The sequence below is a fragment of the Armigeres subalbatus genome, chromosome 2 (genome assembly GCF_024139115.2).
Source record: "Armigeres subalbatus isolate Guangzhou_Male chromosome 2, GZ_Asu_2, whole genome shotgun sequence".
Lineage (NCBI taxonomy): Eukaryota > Metazoa > Arthropoda > Insecta > Diptera > Culicidae > Armigeres > Armigeres subalbatus.
The window spans coordinates 21,412,069-21,433,785 of record NC_085140.1 but is presented as its reverse complement, the minus strand read 5'-3'; the positions used below and the strand labels follow the sequence as shown (position 1 = coordinate 21,433,785).

The window sequence follows — 21,717 nt, the reverse complement described above, 5'->3', positions numbered from 1 at the left end:
CAGCGGAGGTGGTAGCCCTGATGGTCAACCGATCGAACCGGCAGGGTCACTGCCAAGAGATCATACACGGCAGTATTTCGTAGCGATCGAACACCTTTCTTCAATGGCACCGAGAAAAATTTCCCGGCATAGAAGTGGCGCATGGAGTACCATCTGGTTAAGATGAAGCTTATTCATTGTCTCCGACGAACGCCGGACGTAGAGATGTATGCCGTTCCAGTTTCAGGTGCAATGCCGGAGGAAGAAAGAAAGCGTTTGGAGAAGCTAAGAAAGCGAGTAGAGGAAGACACCGACGTTATTGACGAAATAGTGATGGGGATCAGCAATGAAGCGTTGAACAAAATAGTAGGGGTTACATACGCGAAAGAACCGATGGACATACTGATATGAAAGTATGGAAAGACAGGCACTGGTGCTTTCATGAGTCATGAGTATGCGTCAGCGCTTATGTATTGCGTTGGTTGGTGAAAATGACGTAAGTAAGGAAAAGCTCCATAGGCGTAGTTTTTCTGGGATAGAATAACTGATAAAGCACAACATGGTTGAGGGAATCAAACAATGATCATCTACAGCAAAAAGTCCAGAGGTGTGTGAGAGTTGCTTGGCAGGGAAATAAATCAGCAAGCGATTTGAGCATCAGGAGCTTCCTAGATCCGCTTGAAATCATACATTCAGATGTATGTGGTCCTGGTCCTATGTGGTCGTTACGTTTACCGATTACACATTTTACTATTACTTATTTGATAGCACGGATGGTTTTTGAAATTTTTTTTTTTTTTTTTTTGAGGTTTACTGGCGGGACTCTGAATAGAGTAGAAACCTCTGCACCAGGCCTTTGATGATACCGTTGCATAATTCCTTTCGAAGCAGTTTGCCAGCCGTACACGGAACATGTCGTCCAAGAAGACGCTGTTGCAACTGAATCAGAGGGAATTACGTTCATAAATAGTCAGACAGGTCTCATGCTAACTAACATCGTTATAATTTAAAGTAATTTTGTCATTTTCTTGTCAGAGTCAAACTATTTTGTCAGTTTTTATGCTATTTAGACGTCTATTGGCATTGTACGCGCTCGAAATCGACTGAAGCAGTTTTTCAACTCACATGGAACATGTTGCTTAATGCTTCATCGAAGAAACTGAGTTGGAAGTTTTTTTTATCAAGTATAAGAAAGTGTTCAATCCCCGATTTATAAAAAATGACAAAATAATAACTTTTGAAGCAGTTTTCCAGCCGTATAAAGATCATGTCGTCCATTAAGACACTGTTGAACTGGCTCAAAAGACATTACATTTACAACTCTAATAGATATTCTCTCCCATTATCTCATTCCTAATCATATAGAATTTTTTAAATCTTTTGTTTATTTTGGAAGCTCAATTGCCGAATCATACAGATTGGTCTGTACGATGTCATTTTTGTCTTTATGGTCCTATGCGTTCCTTGAATTACTTTGTTTGCCTAAGTTATTGGTTCATCCTGTGTCAATACTATCAAACACAATGTAAGTTATGTCTTGTAAAAAGTGGAAACTGTTCGTGCATTTAGTCTATTTTATTGTTATTCCTTTGTCAAGGTAGTCTAAGACTATTATTATGTTCTAAGAAGTAGCTTAATCGTTTCCAAACTAACTGTCATTATCTATCATGTACTAATGATCAGTTATGAGTCAGCTATAGGATTCACTTTTCGGTGGCAAAGTAAAGCTTCATCACGCCTATTCCCTACTATTAGTAAAAATTATCGTGAATGAAGCCGGCATAAGATTGTTCATATACCATCAATATAATTTGCGGTATTTTTTATTATTGCTCTTCGAAGCGAGGCATAACAAAATAAAACTGGCACCACGTTCCTAGTTTTGAAAAAACTTCTACTCAGTGAATTCAGCAGTCGATTCCCTACGAATGTCTTGAATACTTAGTTTTTTTTTAATAAATGCCTAGCTAGCTAAATGTAAGCGTGGCTACGAGTCATCGTCACATGGAACGCATCAGAAAAGTATTGCCGAAAAGAAGAGAACTCACATCATTATCACTGATGAAAAAGGCCTCTGCAAGACTGCACTACCATTCAAGGCTCCAAGACACGAGATCCGTTGGATCACATGCAAATGCCGTAAATTAGTGCGTCAATGCCAGATATGTAACGCGGCACCAAATAAAAATAGTCAACATGTGATACCACCACGACAGGATATGCCTTTGGTTGCCATATCAGTGCTAATGGCGTAAGCCGACCCACCGCGGCAAGGTAACATATCCGAGGGGAAGGGATTACACATTTTACTATTACTTATTTGATAGCACGGATGGTTTTTGAAAAACTTAAAGAGTATAAAGTCTTGGTAGAAGGAAACTTCAGTCGAAGTATTTCCAAGATCCAAGAACTCCAAGAAGTGTGACAATGGCGGTGAGTACATTGGAAATGAATTCCAAGGTTTTTGTAGAGCTAACGGAATTCAAATGTTATTTACAATACAATATTCCAATACCATTGGAAATGAATTCCAAGGTTTTTGTAGAGCTAACGGAATTCAAATGTTATTTACAATACCTCCTCAACAAAACAAAGTTAGCGAGAGATTAAACCGGACTTCAATGGGAAAAGTTCGTGCGATGATATACGAAAGCGGAATGCCAAAGAGAATTCCGCTCTACATTGTGTTGCTTATGTCATAAGGCCGATACAAATATTAAATTTATTTTATGTCACCCCCCCCCCCCCTTCAATTTTCCAAAAATATTGAGGGGGCGAAAAAAATTTTTTTTGAATTGATTTTTTTTATTATTTTGAGCTTTATGTATCACTGTTTTTATGATTATTTTTCAAGTAAAGGGACACTTCCACCTTTTTGACCTGCTCCAGAATAATGCGGAGCGGATATTGCATAATAGTTGCTTCAACATTCGCACAGACAGCAGGTCAGCCCTGAACACTTCCGCCGAAAGCCGATCGACCTTGGGGGCCTCTTTAGATTTCATGCGTCGGATGGCAGCTTTTTGAAGAACACTGGCTGAGACTTGAAGAAGCTGTTCAAAGTGCTCGAACCAACATTTCAGCTGTCCAAGTCAGTGAGTAATCGAGGCAATAATCACCGGGTGCTGCAGCCATCCTTTCTTCATCGGTCAGGAAGTCCACCTATGCCCGACTGTCCTGTCTGCAGCAGCGCCCAACTCCCACTTACAGTTAAACATACCGTTGACGGGACTCGTAATTTACTCCTCAGGTTCTTCCCGTTTCTCAGCCTTTGCTACTCTACGCTCCTAAATCTTCCGCCGGGTAACATCTGTAATCCATTCTTTTCGTTTAATGCGTAGCTCACCCAAGTTGTTCTCGCCGGTTTCGATAAAAGCATTCTTCGCCGCCCACTTCTCTTCTACACTTTCGTTATCATTTTTCAAGGCTTCCACAGATCTGAAAAATGTATCCGCAGTACAAATAGCACGTGCTATCAAAGCATTCACCGCTACAAACCACCACCAAATTAGATTTTTTTGGTGCAGGAATGTTTTTCTTAAGCTATCTGGCGCTTATTTTTGGTTGCGACGAAAAATAAGCGGACGAGTAGATTTTTTATGGGCAGTACAATACCTTCCGGAACATGCACTACCCTAGTTCCAAGTTCTTCAACGAACGATCTCTTTACAGTTGGATCTTCTAGTCGGTCTATGTTGATTCGTTGCCCGAGCTTCTCCTCCAGCCGCTGAATCCGAGGAATGCAAGAAAATAGTAAAACGCGATGCTAGCCCTGCGTTTACTAAGTACTCTAGAAGGCATTGTCTCCGTTTTCAGCTGATCCATTTCCAGAGACGCCAAATACTAGTCCTGCCCACTACTAGGTTCTCCAATCTGCCAGATTCACGATTCAGCCATCTTGGATTTTAGTATGGCAGAGCCATTTGAAAATGAATTTACCGTCCCCGCCTTTTTCTCTTCCATGAAATTGGCAGATTGGAACACCTAGTGGTGTATTAATCTTGATCCTCCCAACTAAAAGCGGCTCATGAAAAGTAAGTCAAACGCTGCTGCCAGCAGACAAGAGAAACGGGTGCAGTGCAATGCAAGGGGAGGAAAGCCGCGACAACCGGCGATAATCGCCTCCTCTACGATATTTCACGAAGTCTGATTGGAGGAGCGAGGTCAAATTGGTGAATGCCAGAGAAAGACACGACAAGTCAGTCACTCACCGATCCAACTGATCAGCTTAAACGTTGGCTCGACCACTTAGAACAACTTCTTCAAGTTTTGACGATTTATCCTAATTGGTATATAGGGAAAGGTTGACAATTCTCTGACGGCAGCCGGCAGAATTTCGGCCCGGATGATTATATGAGAACCATACTGGCATGCTTTGCTTCATCATGGAGCAGGCCATTGAATATCAAGAGTCCCTCAATTTGGTGTTCATTAGCCATGGAGAAGCCTTCGATGATGGTCTGAAACACAAAAAAAAAACTGGGCGTTCCAGGAAGGTCTAGACAAAATCGAGAGTCCTGTGCAATGGAGTCACTAGAGTGAAGCAAGGATAGATGTATTGTATCTCTGTTGTTGTTGCTCATCGTAATCGACGAAATCAAGGGCTGCTCTAGCAGCCCACCACCATAGAGCAATCGAACGACCTCGACTCAGAATGTGATACTGTTCTACCAACGCAACAGCGCTCTACCACGTAGAGTGCACTAAATGACCTGGTTGTACACTCCCACTCAACAACGTCAGCCAGACCAAATCGCTGTATATAAAAAACTCCAACTCGACGGTAGCCGGGCAAACAGTGGAGAAGGTCGAAAACCAAAGCCAGCCAACGTCGGGTGGCGGACCAAGATCAACATAGAACATGGAGATCCAATCGGTCCAGGAAATGCACCAAACCTCGAATACTCAACTCTAACGTGAAATCTGTGATGTTATGCGCCAGTGAGACTTGTGCGTATTAGCAGAGTTCACATAGATTTGCAAGTATGCATCAGCAGATGTCTACGTTTTATAGCTTGGGCCTGGTAGCCTCACAACTGGATCCCGAATGATGGCCCCATCGACAATGCCATCGAAATCCAATATCACCAGCAACTCCACAGTGTGAATGGACGTAGGCCGGCCTCACACAACGTAAGAGTATAGACGAAATCTGCAAGCAAGCGCTGGACAGGAATCTGACAGGACATCGCAGCAGAGATGAGATATCCTGACGACGAAAACCTAATAGAGAAATAAACGAAGTCGAGGGAATCAGACTTGAGAAGTAACCCAATCCCAGTGCCGTAAGCCTATTTAACAATGTAACAATACCCATCGCTATTTTTACTAAGTAATAGAGTTTATTTTTGAACTTGTTTGGAAAAATGTTTTATTTTTCATAAAACAAAGCGAGGTTGTTTTCAATGTATCGTACCTTTGCTTGGAATAAGGTATTTAAAGGAGAATCTGCAACCAGACACCTGAGAAGACATCTCAGATCGTGTGGGGCTTGGGAAGCGCCCAGGCAGCAACCGCCGTGCATGAGCCACAATGACCCCGCATTTTTCTTGCATGGGTGAATTTAGCATCCTCCATTCTGTATACGGGCATTCCAATCATTTTAGGAACGTGAGCATGCTGATATGACGTGTTCCACCGATTCTATTTCAGACTTCACTTATATTTTCCGTACATATAGCCCGGGAAGTCTGCAATTCCGAACCTATGCAAAAACTTCAGCACTTTTCCAAACCAAAACTATAATTTCTTCAGAAATAAGTTTCATTATATATTTATTCATATAAAATTTTATGTTAAATTCGCTACTGGATAAAAATATGATACAAATATTCATATTCTCTGTTTTCTCAAAACGTTCTTTGCTATCATTTTCCATTAATATTTAAAATTTTCCACGGAATATTTGCATTTTGGACTTTTTTTCGTTTTCTTTTTTTATCCCCCCCCCCCCTCGTACCTTCCAAGAGCTGTCGAACATAAAATAAATTTAATATTTGTATCGGCCTAAATAGATGCCCAATGAATGGACTTGTGGAAAACAAGACTCCATACGGAATGTTATTCAATAAACGACCAGATGTGAGTTTGGGAGCACAGTTTATGCCCAAATTCCTAAGGAAAAACGGCTGTTCTCTGTGGTAAAAGTACTGACGACCCCAATACTAAAGATCATAAGCAGAACGGAGGTAGGCATAACTTCTAGGAACCGATCATCGCCAAATTGACGTGGCCAGGATTTAATAAATCAAATCAACTTTAGTAATCAAAACTTGATTCCAACTGCCCCGAAACTGCTATTAGCATAGTAACGCACTAATCGGAGAACAAATGCCATATGACGCAGAGTTTAAACCCTCTCTTGCGCCTTCCAAGTATTTAGTGCGTGGAAACTAACTATCCTGAAATTGGTGCGTGGAAAAAAAGTTATACTAGTTGTATATACTGACCCATTTGGAGTCATCTAGTGGCGCTTGGTCTTAACATTCGTTTTCTTTTTCAATTCTATAACAATTCTTCACGCTCACCCTTACTCATATGTAAGGCGTATGCTTGACTATTACAATACTAAGTATAGTAAAAGACCGGAAGTAATCATGGGGCCAGCCACCACCAGCATCATTTGATGTCTCTTTTTAAAACTCAAATATTAATTCATTGTGTGCTGTATTGCTTTAGAATCACAATCATCAGGAGAAAAAATTGAAACAAACCGCCCCCAATCTTCGGAGTACAAACGGAAGCGTGCGCCTTTTCAGCACAGTCCGACACTCCAGACGAGTCTAACTGAAGGTGCTCCATGAGTCGATGTTGAAGGGATCATCGACTCATCGAAATAACGAGATTTTTTTTAAATGGCATAATTTGCTTCCATGAGTCAACATCGAGTCATAGAACATCGATTCATGGAGGTTTTTTCGAACAAAATCATTATGAACTATTACGCTCAGGGTTTCTACTACTATTTAAATTTACTACAGAATGGATTACCAAAGAAAAACCAAACATAAAAAGCCTAGTTTTCTGGATATGTAGCATAAGTAGAGGTGTGCGCCGGTCCGATATTCATCGGCGGCGGCGTTTGTTAGAATTTTGGTCGGCGGCGGCGGCGTTTTCGGCGTCACGCCGAAAGTCATTTTAGCCGGCGGCGGCGGCGGCGTGAATCGGCGTGGTGATTTTTTTATTACGTTTTTTAAATTTTTTTTCCAATTTTTGGGAAATTTTCAAAACATTAAAGGAAGAATCTTTTGAATTTCGCATGAAAAATCTAATGATCTTCTCCAGAAAATTCTAAAAGTTTTTCTAAAATTTGGAAATTATTTTCGTATTTTCCATGGTAACTACTTTGAGGTTTCGAGAAATATTTGGAATTTCTTAATAAAATTGTTTGGAATTTCACCAGAAAATGGGACACTTCAGAATTTTCACGAAAAATTGTTGTTCACTTTTACAGGAAAATCTTCGGAAATTCACAGAAAGTTTCTGTTTAGTATTCTTCGAAATTTGCACAAAATCTTCATAATTGCAGGAGAGTGTTGCTGGTAGAATGATTGTTTTCAGGTTGACTTTGCCAGTCTAGAATAATTAGGATGGCGAGTTTGGCATGGCCAACGATAAAACAGCATATTCTTAAGAATTTTTGCGAGAGACTGCAATTCAATAGTTACATAAGCTGAGCTTCAAAACGATGTCAAAGTCTATGATCTGCATTGCGCTGCACAATCAGGTGTACTGAATGCGTCGCGTTTATCGAACGGCATTCGCTAACCGAAACGAAAACATGTTGCAGTTCTTGAACGACTAGTGTATTGTCCAAAAGAAATTCTTGGTAAATTCCATTGGCCGAAAGCGACATACGGCCGAACTGGTAAATTGGCCGAAAAAGTTGTTTGCCCTAACAGGTCGTTTGGCCGAATATGTCATCAGCCCGAAAAGGCCGTTTGGCCGAAATAGTCGTTTGACAGAATGGGTCATTTGGCCAAAAATATCGTTTGGGCCTACATGTTATACGGCCAAATGTCAATAAGGGTCTGTTCAAATATAACGTAACGCAATAGGGGGTGAGGAGTTGTTTAATATTTGTTACAATTTATTATGCAAAATATGGGGGGTGGATGTCCTTCGGAATATTGTTACGCGTGACAAATTAATTGTATAGAGAAAAAAAAATGTTGAAAAATGTTAATTTTGTTTAAAAAAGCATAAAGTATACTAATGCATAATAATTTAATGTAACGTGTTTTAAATCCTACAAAAAAAAAATTTTTTCTCAATAAATTGTTTGTTACGCATTACGCATAGGGGTGGGGGCAGTTCCGGAAATTGTTACAGATTGTTACGAGGGGGTGGGGGGCTCTGAAAAACAATTTTTTTAGCGTTACTTTTTATTTGAAATGAACGGGTAATTTGCAGTTGTTGAACACCCATCATACTTAACAAAGAGCAACGAAACGTTGGATAAAATTTAAAAATTAATTTAGTAATTTTGTCAAAAATATCTATCGGTTTGACCTAACGACATTTACGTTGAAAAGGCCTTTTTATCAAACGACTTTGAACGAAATTTCGTAACCTCTACTTTTCAAGTCGATACTGGCCTTCAAGTCAAAAGTCATCTAACCTAATCCCATTAAGCCGAATTGAACGTTTATCCAAAACTGTTATCAGGTCGAAAATGGTTTGACCAAAAATTTAGTATGACCGAAAGCGGCATACAGCCATAATGAGCATTCAGCCGAAATGTTAATTTGGCCGAAAAAATCGTTTAACCGAATAGATCATTTAACCGAAAATGCTGTTTGGTAGGAATGGTCATTTGGACCGGAAATGTCTTTTCTGCAAAACAACCATTCCGGCCAAATGGAATTTTCTGTCAAATGACCTATTCGGCTGATCGTCTTTTTGGGAGAATGATCAATTGAGCCAAACGACACTTTTCAAAGAAGTAAGTAAGTTAGTTAGTAAGTAAGATTGCGGAAAGGGCATTCTTGGGCCAAACGGCTTTTTCTGCCAAATGACAATTCTGGCACTTTTGGCCAAATGATCCATATTCGGTCAAACGACTTTTTCAGTCGAACGTCATTTTCAGCTAAATGACCAGTTAGGGCTAATAACTTGTTACAAGTCCGGCCAAATTTTTTTTTTGCTTTCAGTCAAACTACATTTTCGGTCAAACCATTTTCGGTTTTGACCTGATAACAGTTTCCGTTAAACGTTAAATGGTGCTTGGCTAGATGTCGGCCAAATGGACCATTCTGTCAAAAAAAACATTTCAGCTAAACGGCATTTTAGCCAACGATCGTTTCGGCCAGATGACCTACTTCCACCGAATGTCCATTTCGACCAAAGAGCATATTCGGCTATTACGCTATTCCGCAAACCGATTTTTCAGCCAAAGGAACTATTCGACCAAATGACATTGTCGGCCAAATAACATATTTTGATTTTGACATCAAATTGATTCAAGATTTGTTTACAAATATTGCTGGAGATTACTAAATTGAATGATATGACATCAAACTGTGTACTTATTTTGTTATCGGAAACCAGTATCAAAATTAGTTTTCGATTTGCTCTCATCGACAGCAGGAATAGTTTTTTACTTGATTCACAGTAAGATTTTTCTGCTATACGTTTGTTATTTTAACCGTTAAAATAAGCAAAAAGATATCAAATTAAGTAAACATAATCGATGATTTCACAACATTAAAACAAGTTATTGATTTTCTCTCAAGCTTTGCTTGGGTAGACTTCTACCAAATAGTCTTTTCGTTTGAACAAAATATTCGGCCAAACAACTTTCAGCCTTGTGGCCTTCAACCAAATGGACTTCTGCCGAACGACTCTTTGCCATTCAAAAATTTAATTTCAATGAGATTTTTTTTTTAATTTCAACGGAAAATCCTTCGCGATTTTTCACACGAAGTTTTGCTTAGTTTTTACGGAGAGCTTTTCGAAATTTGAACAATAAATTGTATGAAATTTTAATGGAAATCATTGGCATCTTCACGAAACATTCTCAGTTTCAACGTGATGTTGTAAAGATCTATCAGGAAATTAAACGAAAGTTCCACTGAATCTTCGGAATTTCCACTGAAAATTTTGTGGACTTCTTTAAATTTGAATCGGCGTGAAAATTACAGATCAGCGGCGTGACAAATTTTAAACGGCGGCGCGCCGATGCAAAAATGTCGGCGGCGGCGGCGTGCCAAAAACAGTCGGCGGCGGCGGCGTGGCGCGGCGGCGCACACCTCTAAGCATAAGCCTAGGTCTATACATTTATGAGCAACGAAGCAGTAATTTCTGAAGTTTTTTCACTTTAGCTCGCCAATCCCGTGACTGATGACATAAATACAATAATTTAGCAAACCTCAAAAGAATATGATTGCACAATGCACAGAAACTGAAACTAAATATTATGTATAGGAAATAATATCCTTTCTACAAACAAATTAATTTGCTTTTAAAAATGTATATAATTGTATATAAAAAAACCCAGATCAATCCACCTAGCGTTGGTGGTGCCTTTCTCGCGCATTAAAAAATAAGAAAAACACATAAGAGAGGTTGAAATAGCACTTTAGGGGGATAGATTTTACTTTTTCCATCAATTCATATGCATTTGCGGTCATTTAAATGCATTGCTGCAAACTTCGAAAAAAAATTTTTTTTTCGTTTTTAAATTTTTTTCCCAAGGGGGGACCCTTGGCAGAAAAACAATGTTTTTTCAATAACTTTGGAACGCAATGACCGATCGGGCCAATTTTCAATAGGAAACAACTAGACCGCAATCCGCGTCGAACGCAACTTGTTGCGAGCAAATCGAATAATACTAAGTACCAAAAAGTGTGTCTCACATTTTTGTACACACACACACACACACACACACACACACACACACACACACACACACACACACACATACATACATACATACAGACATCACCTCAATTCGTCGAGCTGAGTCGATTGGTATATAACACTATGGGTCTCCGAGCCTTCTATCAAAAATTTGGTTTTTGAGTGATCCTATAGCCTTTACGTATACTTTGTATACGAGAAAGGCAAAAAGTATGATAAATTATCAGCCGAATTGAGACTGACTCAAGAAGATATTATCTTCGATTCACAAGATGACTACAGTTCAACCAATATACAGGAAACTCATTTACAGACGGAGTAATTAGACCAACTGTTGGTTGGTTTGGTATACAAGCATCTGAAACCATCAAGAGGAAAACGGAAATTAGGTCGCTAATTACCAACTGGACATGACACTACTGTTTCCTCTTTATAAACCTTTCGTGCTTTGGTAACAAACAACCTATAACAACGCTCTAGGCAATTAGTTTATATCCAAGTTTCAACCAACAGATCTAGTCACTAACGGACACCAACGTTATGTGAAATAACTAATTCTGATGCTGCCAAATCAAAACTTCCGAGATCAACGAACGATCTGTCATCTTCCCTCGGTGCAACAGCGTACCAATCCGTCAACCATCATCATTCACAAATCGATCACGATCGCCACTTTGCGTGATGATGAGCCAACAAAACAAAATATCGCTACCGCCAGCCTTGGGTTGTTATTATTTTGCGGGCCTCCCACAATATGCAGTCCAATTGAGTCGCGATCGTACCTGATAATATGATTCCGCCATTTTGAGTTCGGCGAGTAGTTCCGCTTCGTCGTTCCTCTTTTTACGTATACGCTCCGCTGAAGCTGCTTCCCTGCTGCTGTTTGGTCTCGGGGCACTAAATTCCTTTGCCTTCTCGCTCACTCACTCATTCACTCGGAAAAAGATACAAACGCGAAATTCCTTTGCCCGTCGACGGACGTTCACGAAAAAAAAAGATCCTCTTCGAATCGCAACAGGTATTGCTTTTTTCGGTGCCTTTGCTTTCGGTACCTCACAAACTAATAACACCCTCCACGGTCGTGGGCGAAAGAATCTTCACCTCGAAAATTTATCAATAAACAACACACTCGGAAACTTCGATCGCAGATCGTACTTTTTTTGGCCCAGAAGTTAATCGCAGCACAATCCGTCCGACAGGGCCCCAAACACTGAAATTTTCTGACGCGACTATTGTTTACGCATGATTGCGCACACTCACACCGCTCAAAATAGGTTTCTACAAACGGAAAAATCGCCGTTTTCAGCGTAAAAGATCCAATAATAAATTCGCGTTTTCAAACTAACATCCACTTGCTCGGTGGAGAAGATCGCGGACATGGAACTTCCTCCTTTCGTCCGTTCCCGAACGTTGACACACCCCTCGCTCGCACCGTTCGCGATCCAGCCAGAAGCAGTCGTCAACAATCAACGTGTCTGTCGCTACGACAACGACGGCAACCACCACCACAAGCACAAACCGATCGACGGAACCTGTCCGCTCCGGACAAGAAAACGGAAATTCCTACGGTTTCGATTCGGAATTCCTAGGCAGCACACTCCTTCCTACCGTTGTTATTGCGAATTTGATTGCACACGCGAATATTTCGGAACGAAACGATTCCAAAAACACTCCGGAAATCCATGTACAAGAAAAATCCACACACCGATAAACAGATGAGTAGAGCACAAAACGACACTGGTGAGGAAACTACTCGACCGACGAACCGAAAGTCCGATGCCAGAAGCCAGACCAACTTCGCCGATGTTGTTTGAGTCACTTCGCGAATTGAGCAACGCTCGGTTGATGATGTTCGTGCGGTCGATGCGCGGTTATTTACCTTACACACGAGGGAAGAATGACAATAATTCAAATTATTGATGACTATTGACCAAGGTATTGAAATGTACATCACTGTGTTCTGTTTACATTCTGCTTATAATTTCTCCTATATTCTCCCTCAAGCGTACAGCTCTAGATATTCTCTATAGTGTCTAGACATTAACGTTTGTACGATAATCTTTTTAATAATATAGTAATACTATTTTACTATTATAGTATACACCTATTCTGCCGTAATCTGGAAAAGTGACGTAACAGGTATTTTACAACATGCATGTTTTCCATTTTTCTGTTAAAGAGCTCGATGAGTAGTACTCGTTAACACTCGTTAACAAAACGTTAACACAAAAATGGAAAATGGCGTATACGTCACTTTTTCAGATTACGGCAGTATTGCTTGCCTTTACATGGATTGAGTCTTTCAGTGGCGTAGCCAGAAAATTGGTCTGGGGGGAGTTTTCTGAACAATTTTTTTGTTCAAAAAAAAATTGTTCTAAAAATTTTTGCCCAAAAAAACCCCGTGGCTAGGCCACTGGAGTCTTTATATGGATCAAGTAAGAACTGAATATTTGGCCGAAGCTTTCTACTTGAAAACATTTTCAGTCGATAATAAAAGTAGAAAACAGAATACGTAGGTATCTGTTACTTCAAATTATTATCCAGCTTTCCACGCTCGGTAATGGCGGCTTGTAGGTGTGTAAAAATCAATCGGTCACTGTACTGTTTGACACTAGCTGGAGGAAAGCCCACTGGTGTTCCTGGGCGAGGGGAAGGGAAAAAGGCCTTTTCGCCAGTGAGTTTTCCTCCAGCTAGTGTCAAAAAGTACAGTGACCGATTGATTTTTACACACCGACAAGCCGCCATTACCGAGCGTGGAAAGCTGGATATAGAAGAAGTGAATGGAAAAACGAAATTATGGCAGATCTTAGCCAGGATGTCCCGGGCACCCTTATTCTTATATATTGATGGTTATACCATCTATGTCTATACTGACAAAAACATATTTTAATTCAAGGTTAAGATTGTCGATTCGCGATCCATGCGTGCATGATGCACACTACTAATGACATAATTCGAATTGTCGCGACTCGCGTCGCATCGCGAGTGCTCAATCGCGTGGTCCGGTTTGGTGGCGGCGCGACTATATATTTTTTGTATGACACCGCGCTTTAGCACGGGTACAGGTCGGAAATTGATGCGAAAAAATATTGTCGATATTTCTGCCGGTTTTGCTTTGAATGCGGGGAAACACGAAAATATAACGGGTTGTGTCAATGTGTTCGTGGAAACGAACACTCGACATGAGAGAACCGAGAGCACACACATCCATACTTCGCGCACATGAAATTTTGACAGGCCGCACTGAACGCATAAAATAAACAAATTGTTGACAGCTCTTCATGTTGCAACTTTGACACATGCATTGTGAACATCACATGTAAGGGGATTTTGGTAAGCCCGTTTGAACGTCACAAAATCAGCTATTTCTCGCGTATCATTTGAAAAAGACATATTATCAATTCTGTGCAAAGCCGAGTTATAGCCGCTAACAAAGTTGGATTTTTCTCACAATCCATACGTTAAACCTAACTTCGAAAGTGGTGCGCTGTTTTCATTTGGTGATGTGCTATACAGCGCACCACTTCCGAAATTAGGTTTAACGTATGGATTGTGAGATAAATCCAATTTCGATAGCGGCTATAATTCGGTTTTCTACACTGAGGATAATCCGCACATATTTATCGGCGAAAATCCATAAATTTTTATTTTAAGATTTATATGTGCGCACATAGCTATCCCCTATCCCTGGACGCACTTAAAACTAAATAGTGTAATATATAACATCAGCAGCTGCACATACTTTTCATTAGCGAAACACGATTTTTATTAGCCAAACAAATGAATCACAAGTGTGAAGTCAGCTGTTCACAATCTATTAGTGTACACATATGTATTACGTGCAGATTATTCTGAGTGTACTGAATTTATAATATTGTACATGGATTTCCCTATTGGACCCGACCGTTCGAAATAGTCGCTCCTTGAACGGTCGTTGAAATCGCCGTTTTCACCTTCACACCCGTTTTCATAGTAAAATCTGTCAAAACTGACAAGTCTGTCACGTGCTTTTTGCTGTTTCCCTCGGACTTCTCTTTCTTTTTCCGATGTTTTGACATCTGTTTTGATAGACAAGGAGCAAAAAACAAGGTAATCTACCAAACATTTATTGAGTTTGGCAAACCTTGCTAGAAAAGGGAACGCTTGAAATTGGCAAGTGAACCGACCTTCGAATCCATTGGTCAAGTAAATCCACAATAATATCAACAACGTGAACTTCAATAAAATCCTGTTCGAAAAAATGCATCAAATTTCATTTCTTATTTCGCACATTAATGATATACTAAATACAACTTTATAACCTCGGGATTCTTGTCTTCTCAAGTCACTTGCCTGTCTAAATGTAACATTAGGATGATTTCATGTTGCATAAAGACGAATGAGAGACTGAAAGATGACATTTGTTGAAACCCCTTTACCTGAGATAATTCTCATTCTTTCTGCAACGAAACAAATTTTCTGCCATTAGACTTAACTTCAGTTCATTCAAAGTTAATTGCCTATTGTAGGAAATAGTTGTATTAGATTGAAAATAAAATAAATTTCAATTAATTCATGAATTCTCTTGAAATCTATTATAAATTTAACTTGCTTGGAAAATCATTACCGTGTATCATCAAGTTTAGCTTGGAGCTTCTCAAACAGCAGCGTTAAAAAGAGACAGCATAACATTCGGTTCGCCTCAGCGAAGGTCAGGTTCAGAGAGTCAGTTTTGAGACAGATGTTATGAAGTGTAGTGTTGTTTGTTGTTCGTGCAAAAAAAAAAACAAATGAAAGAAACGGAAAATTAGTGGTTTTAGTTAAATAAAAAAAGAAACTCCGACACCTATTTTAAACTACCCGACTTGGACATTAATTTACAATGTTTTGAAAACTCAGATGTAAATATGCACATTATGTGGAAGATTTTGATTTGAAAAATGGATGGGAGGTAACCATTTTCCCTTCCATGGGACTCGAACCCACGACCCTCAGTACGCTAGACTGGTGCTTTAATCAACTAAACTACGAAGGACCTCCCCCAAGTAACCAAAAGTTCTTTTAAAAGTACGTGTTTCGCTTATTCAGCTTCACTGATAGTACACGTTCACATTAAAGGAGCATGAGTATTTAGAATGTCTGGTGACTACACACATTCTTTATCAGCAATTGTACTGATCAAGTGAGTGTGTGCCTCAAATTCCTAGGAATCGCCCAGTCACGCATCAACGTCCATACGGTCTTACCTTTTCAACTGCTAGCACTCGAAAGCCGCGCGCATTTGACGAGTGAATGTATGCTCGATGTGACGTCGGCAAACGTAACGCATCAAGGGGCCACACATAATGTCAAGCTTTAGTAGCAGTGCTGTCAGATTTACATATAGCTCCGCACAATGCGGTAGTGTGTGCTATTTGCCAGTCGGTCGTTGAGCTCAGACCCGACCTCAGGTCCTTCGAAGCTTAGTTAGCACCAGTTAAAGCACCAGTCTAGTGTACTGAGGGTCGTGGGTTCGGGTCCCATCAAAGGGAAAAAAGTTACCTTTAATAAATACATTTATTAAATCAAAATCTTCCACATATAATGCACATATTCACATCTGAGTTTTTAGAACATTGTAAGTTAAAGCTTATAAGCCTAGTACGCTGAGTTTACGGAAAATTTTGACTTTTCGTAATTCGGGAACGTCCACAAATTACGTAACGCTTAGAGGGGAGGGGGGGGGGGTTAATGAAGTGTGACGATTCATACAAAATGTTCAGAAGCTTCATACAAAAAGTGTGACACAGGGGGTAGAGGGTTGAAAAAGTCCAATTTTCGCTTTACTTTACCTTTTGACAGCTGATGCAGTATGGGAGTAATGTCACTTTTACCTTACGGAAAAATGGTACGGAATATTAGGGTCTCGCCGACATTTCTCACCAACACGAACGCACGGTTCGTGGTTGCAAACAATCCCATTTGATTTTGCCGTGACAGCTGCTCGTGGTTGCAAACAAACTGAGTAAAAGTGTGAGTGAAATGTGCGTGTGCGTACGCTCGCAGAAAGCCTAATTTGTCCGTAAAGAAAAGTGACAGCTCCAATTACTTTACTCAGCAAGCGTTATTAGCGTTACGAAATTGCACGTCAAAAATTCACCCGATGTTCGTTCAAAATCGGGCCAATATTAAAAAAACAGCACTTTTCGATTTTTGTTTTAAATTTTAATAGTAGTTTTAAGCAGATCGCAGCAAGCCATGCGCGCGGACGGTTGCTTTTAAATTTGCTGTCACGGTTTTTGTTCGTTTCCGCAAGAAATAGATTCGGCTGATGTGTATTTTTTGCATTTGTACTAGAAGAAAAAAGTTTAAGTTATCTGAAGTTTGAGATTTACGAGTTTGGTGACTTTTCTCAAGTGTATTCTTATTTGAGTGCGCGAAATCGTTTGTGTAGTTTGAATACGGGGATGAATTTGGTGAAAACATGTATGAATTTGTGAAAATACCAGGAAAATATGGATCAATAAAGAATTGATCGGAATAGCGCTGGAAGAGTAGTGGTTTGTTCGTGGACACTAGTTGTAATCTGCTCTTCCTCAGTTCATTTATACGGAATTGGATCAATTTGGTGAGATTGTTTCAATATGTTTTAATATGATTCAAAAACTAAATACGCGCTGGATTTAAAAATCCGGAAGTTTGTTTATGGATCCATTATCCAATTGATAATGGTAGCATAAACAGGCGGGGCTTATTGCAAGTGAAAGTGACCTCGGACTGGACGTGAGTTACCAGGCAGTCTGAAATGGGTCACTGGAGCTGCAGTAGAGCTAACACCTTCTAACTCCCGGGCTAAAGCTGACTTTATTAAAGACAGCTTTCTTCCATAATACCACTGCCGGACAGTGGGGGTTAGATTGAAGATACACAGATACACACACACAAATTTTAATAGTAGTTTTGAGCAATTTTGAATGAAATGATGGCAAAAGTAACCGAATGAAACAATAATTATACACATCATACCTCATGAGTTTTTTTTTCAAACTTCAAACGAATTCAATAAAAGGACGAACTTTACTGAAGTGTTTATTCCCCTCACATATGATCAACTTATACGCAGTGTATACATTAACACATTTACAGTTCTTTTTTAGGCGTCCATTTGCAGCGTGGCTTGACTCAACCACACAGTAGCTCCGCTACTTGCTCGGGTGTTTTCGAAAACACCACTTCCGGTCGTTCGTATCCGCTGCTGGGATCGTGAATGCGGTCGTAAATTTGTTTATAGATTGCGACAATCACATTGAAGGAACGCTTCTGCACAGTTGCCCGATGGTTTCCACTCAACAGCAGGTTGACCTGCGGCAGAAGCAATATTTCGGGCACCTCCAGAAAACTGTCCAATTTAGACTATTAAAAATAATAAAATTTAGTATAAGTAAAACTCTTTTAAATTAAACGTGCTTACCATAAACATTTGCAAATGTCGTTGCTCTATGTGAGCAGCACTGCTTTGCAGTACGGTATAGATGGGGCCAAGGTTTAGATTCGCTACCAACGACGACGCCTGCTCCGACGTCAGCGTGTCCAGTTGGGCGTCGGATTGAGCCTGGAGCCTTTCCAGGCGGTCTTCCATGTATTCGTAAATGGTGAGAACGCTTTCAATTTGGTACAACGAATTCAACAAGTACACTGCCATATCCGTGGTCGGTAAATGTGAAGCTGATTCTTGGATTGACTGCAGAAGTGGGTCAATTACGCAGGACACAATTTTCAAGATGTCAGATTGACTTCCTTCAACCATGCTGGCAACGGAAAGAATCTCCTTCAGTAAGTTTAGCAGCTTTGCGACACTGGGCGACGGGACCAGATCAGTTTGTGGTGGCTCCAACCCGAGTTTATGCTCGTTGGGACCTTGTAAGAGTTGTTTAACCTGAAAGGTTAACGAACTAATGTAAGAATTCTCGGAATGTGTCTGCAAATCAGAGATGCAAGTTTCCAGTTGGCCACCTTTAACGACCTGAAAAATACCCGTTGTAATTAGTATTATTTTTACATAGGGATCAAAAACAACTTCTTACATTGTTAATGATATTTTGATAAAACCTCATCAAATTGGAAATAGAATACAAAACGATCGTATCCTTCTCCGTGTTTAAAATCATCTCAACACGAACCCTCAGTGGGTGACAGACTCCATCGGAAATGTTCGTCATCGCCAACTGAATCTGCTCGGTTATATCTTTATCGCACATTTTAACCAACATCAGCAAATTCTCCCTCTCCACAGGCAAAATTTGATGAATGTAGGCAAACATATCGCCAATGTATCGCTTCGGATCGTGGGCCAGCATCTCGATCGGTTTTGCATTTGGACCTCCCACTGTGAGCGCATCAATGAAGCTTCGGACGACGACCGATCGCCTTGCCGTGGAATACTCATCGATCACGTATTTGAACAGAACCGGTCTCTCTTGCAGCCTGGCCATTGCTTGGATTACCAGCATGCCAATCTCATTCGCGTCAACATTGCGGCAATGACTTTGGGTCCAGCGATAGAGCCGCTCTAATGCGGCTTCCTGGTGAAGGGTCATCTCTTCCATAATGTCCAACGCGGCCGTTTGATATCCACTTTGAAGCAAAGTTTTACAATCGGAATGGATCATCTGCACATGGTCGAGAACGTTGAAGAACTCAGCCGTTACCGGGTCATCACGGTTCACCCCATACAGGGTTTGATGTTCGGCAACTGAGAGCTGAAAACGGGATAGAAATCCGGATGCTATCCTTTGCTGAAGCAAAAGTTTATTGTTTTCTTCCTGGAGGGTGTTAGCTTGCTGGATGAGCTCCTTCTGTTGAGCTTCGGTGTTGCTTAATTGAGTTTTCATTCCCTCGACGGACTGGCCTATGGCAGCGATGTCTGCGCAGATTTCGTCCAGTGCCAGCTTCACCTCACGAAACGATGATAAGAAGTTCTGGAAGAGAATGTCGAGTGATGCAATTTTAATTGGTCTTGACTTTCCAAAAATAAAAGATAAATTACAAATTAAAATTTAATTGGACTTTTTTTTTAATTTGTTATCAGGTAATTGGTGCTTTAATTAAAACGATAGCCTGCTAGTACAAGACTTTTGATCAGGTCAAGGAAGGTTACTTTTAGGAGTTATACTTCCTAAGGATTTGTTATGTATTTATTTATTTTTATTTTTAACAAACAAATTTTCATTTTACACCCTGTATCCGAGTCTTCCCCTTAGACGTAGTTTACATCAAAAATTTGGAAGAGAGGATTTGTTATGTACATTTACAGTTGTCTACTGTTAAATTAAATTGCTTATATTAATATATTTTTACTAGGCTTTAATTAACTGTATGTCAAATTAACAAAAATCACTATGATCTAGGAATTATAGGCAGAAGCTAGCCATTTCTAATGGCTTGTTTTTGGAGTCAAATGATAGCCTTTCGATACAAACTAAATAGTTGTAGGTACGAGGAAGGCAAAAAGATTATACATATTCTGTTTTACCCCACACTCACCGTCAATGTTTACATACTTTTCCGTAAAACTTTGCAACTTGAAATCTGCTTGAAACTGTTAAAAATAACCATACCATACCTCGTTGATAGCCAAGCTCCTTCGCTCGATCTGGCTTCGCAAATTTCTTCTCGACTGCAATGTATTTTCCGTATAGAATTGCGACAAATCTGCCAATGCATCCAATGTTTCCCGGTCGGTTTCAATTCGGTTTTCCAGGATCTTATTCAACCGCTTCTGGAGGTAATCTTCCTTTTGTGTGTCCTCAGTCATGATGATGATTCTTCTCCCACCAAATTTCAGCTATTTTAACGATTGTGCAAAGTAAAATAATTGATTTTTGGTTGAAAATAGATAAAAATCACTTTTCGCTGTCGTGTACTTTTTTCAAATCGCAAAATAAACAAACACAAAAATTTCACAATTTTGACAGGATATGGATTCTGCAGTCTTTAATATTTGACTTTCAGCACGGTCGAGGGGTTTCATTTCAACTGGAACGCAAAATCAATATTGTCAATATTGTCAGATTCTCTGGATGCAGTTGGCAGTCTAATGTTGCATGAAGAAGAAGAAACAGAAAAGATGATATTATCAATTCAGTGCAAATAAGAAATAATAACCGCTAATGAAGTTGGATTTTTCTCACAATTCATACGTTACACCCTGTTACATCTAATTTCGGAAGTATTATTATTATTTATTCAGACTAAGGCCGAAGTGGCCTGTGCGGTATATAAGAGTCTTCTCCATTCGGCTCGGTCCATTGCTACACGTCGCCAACCACGCAGTCTACGGAGAGTCCGCAAGTCATCTTCCACCTGGTCGATCCACCTTGCCCGCTGCGCACCTCGCCTTCTTGTACCCGTCGGATCGTTGTCGAGAACCATTTTCACCGGGTTATTGTCCGACATTCTGGCTAAGTGCCCGGCCCACCGCAGTCGTCCGATTTTCGCGGTGTGAACGATGGATGGTTCTCCCAGCAGCTGATGCAACTCGTGGTTCATTCGCCTCCTCCACGTACCGTCCGCCATCTGCACCCCACCATAGATGGTACGCAGCACTTTCCTTTCGAAAACTCCGAGTGCGCGTTGGTCCTCCACGAGCATCGTCCAGGTCTCGTGTCCGTAGAGGACTACCGGTCTAATGAGCGTTTTGTAGATTGTCAGTTTGGTACGGCGGCGAACTCTATTCGATCGGAGCGTCTTGCGGAGTCCAAAGTATGTACGATTTCCAGCCACTTTACGTCTCCGAATTTCTCTGCTGGTATCATTTTCGGCAGTCACCAGTGAGCCCAAGTACACAAATTCTTCTACCACCTCAATTTCGTCACCACCGATGCAAACTCGCGGTGGGTGACTCAGATTGTCTTCTCTTGA

The 21,717-nt window shown here is 40.4% G+C and overlaps 2 protein-coding genes across 2 annotated transcripts in view; both read right to left on the bottom strand.

The window, feature by feature from the left end:
• Positions 1-12,636, bottom strand: part of LOC134218148 (serine/threonine-protein kinase N) — a 320,062-nt gene extending 307,426 nt beyond the window's left edge. Inside the window, exon 1 of the mRNA XM_062697031.1 lies at positions 11,622-12,636. Within this exon, the coding sequence (XP_062553015.1) occupies positions 11,622-11,642 (21 nt within the window). The 5' untranslated portion in view covers positions 11,643-12,636. The remainder of the gene's footprint in view (positions 1-11,621) is intronic.
• A 5,104-nt stretch (positions 12,637-17,740) lies between these two features.
• Positions 17,741-20,756, bottom strand: LOC134214118 (conserved oligomeric Golgi complex subunit 6). Its single transcript, XM_062693545.1, has 4 exons — positions 20,420-20,756; positions 18,882-19,775; positions 18,269-18,820; positions 17,741-18,210 (listed from the first exon to the last, which is right to left on the bottom strand). Exons 1-4 carry the CDS (start codon positions 20,609-20,611, stop codon positions 17,980-17,982), a joined length of 1,869 nt encoding a protein of 622 aa, XP_062549529.1. The 5' UTR covers positions 20,612-20,756; the 3' UTR covers positions 17,741-17,979.
• Between the last annotated feature and the right edge of the window lie 961 nt (positions 20,757-21,717).

What these genes read in the sequence shown, in the direction of transcription:
- LOC134214118 (XM_062693545.1), bottom strand. Translation starts at nt 20,611, where the DNA reads ATGACTGAGGACACACAAAAGGAAGATTACCTCCAGAAGCGGTTGAAT. An exon ending in ATCAAAATATCATTAACAAT is followed by an intron (nt 18,821 to 18,881) that starts GTAAGAAGTTGT and finishes GGTATTTTTCAG; the next exon opens with GTCGTTAAAGGTGGCCAACT. An exon ending in GACATTTGCAAATGTTTATG is followed by an intron (nt 18,211 to 18,268) that starts GTAAGCACGTTT and finishes TATTTTTAATAG; the next exon opens with TCTAAATTGGACAGTTTTCT.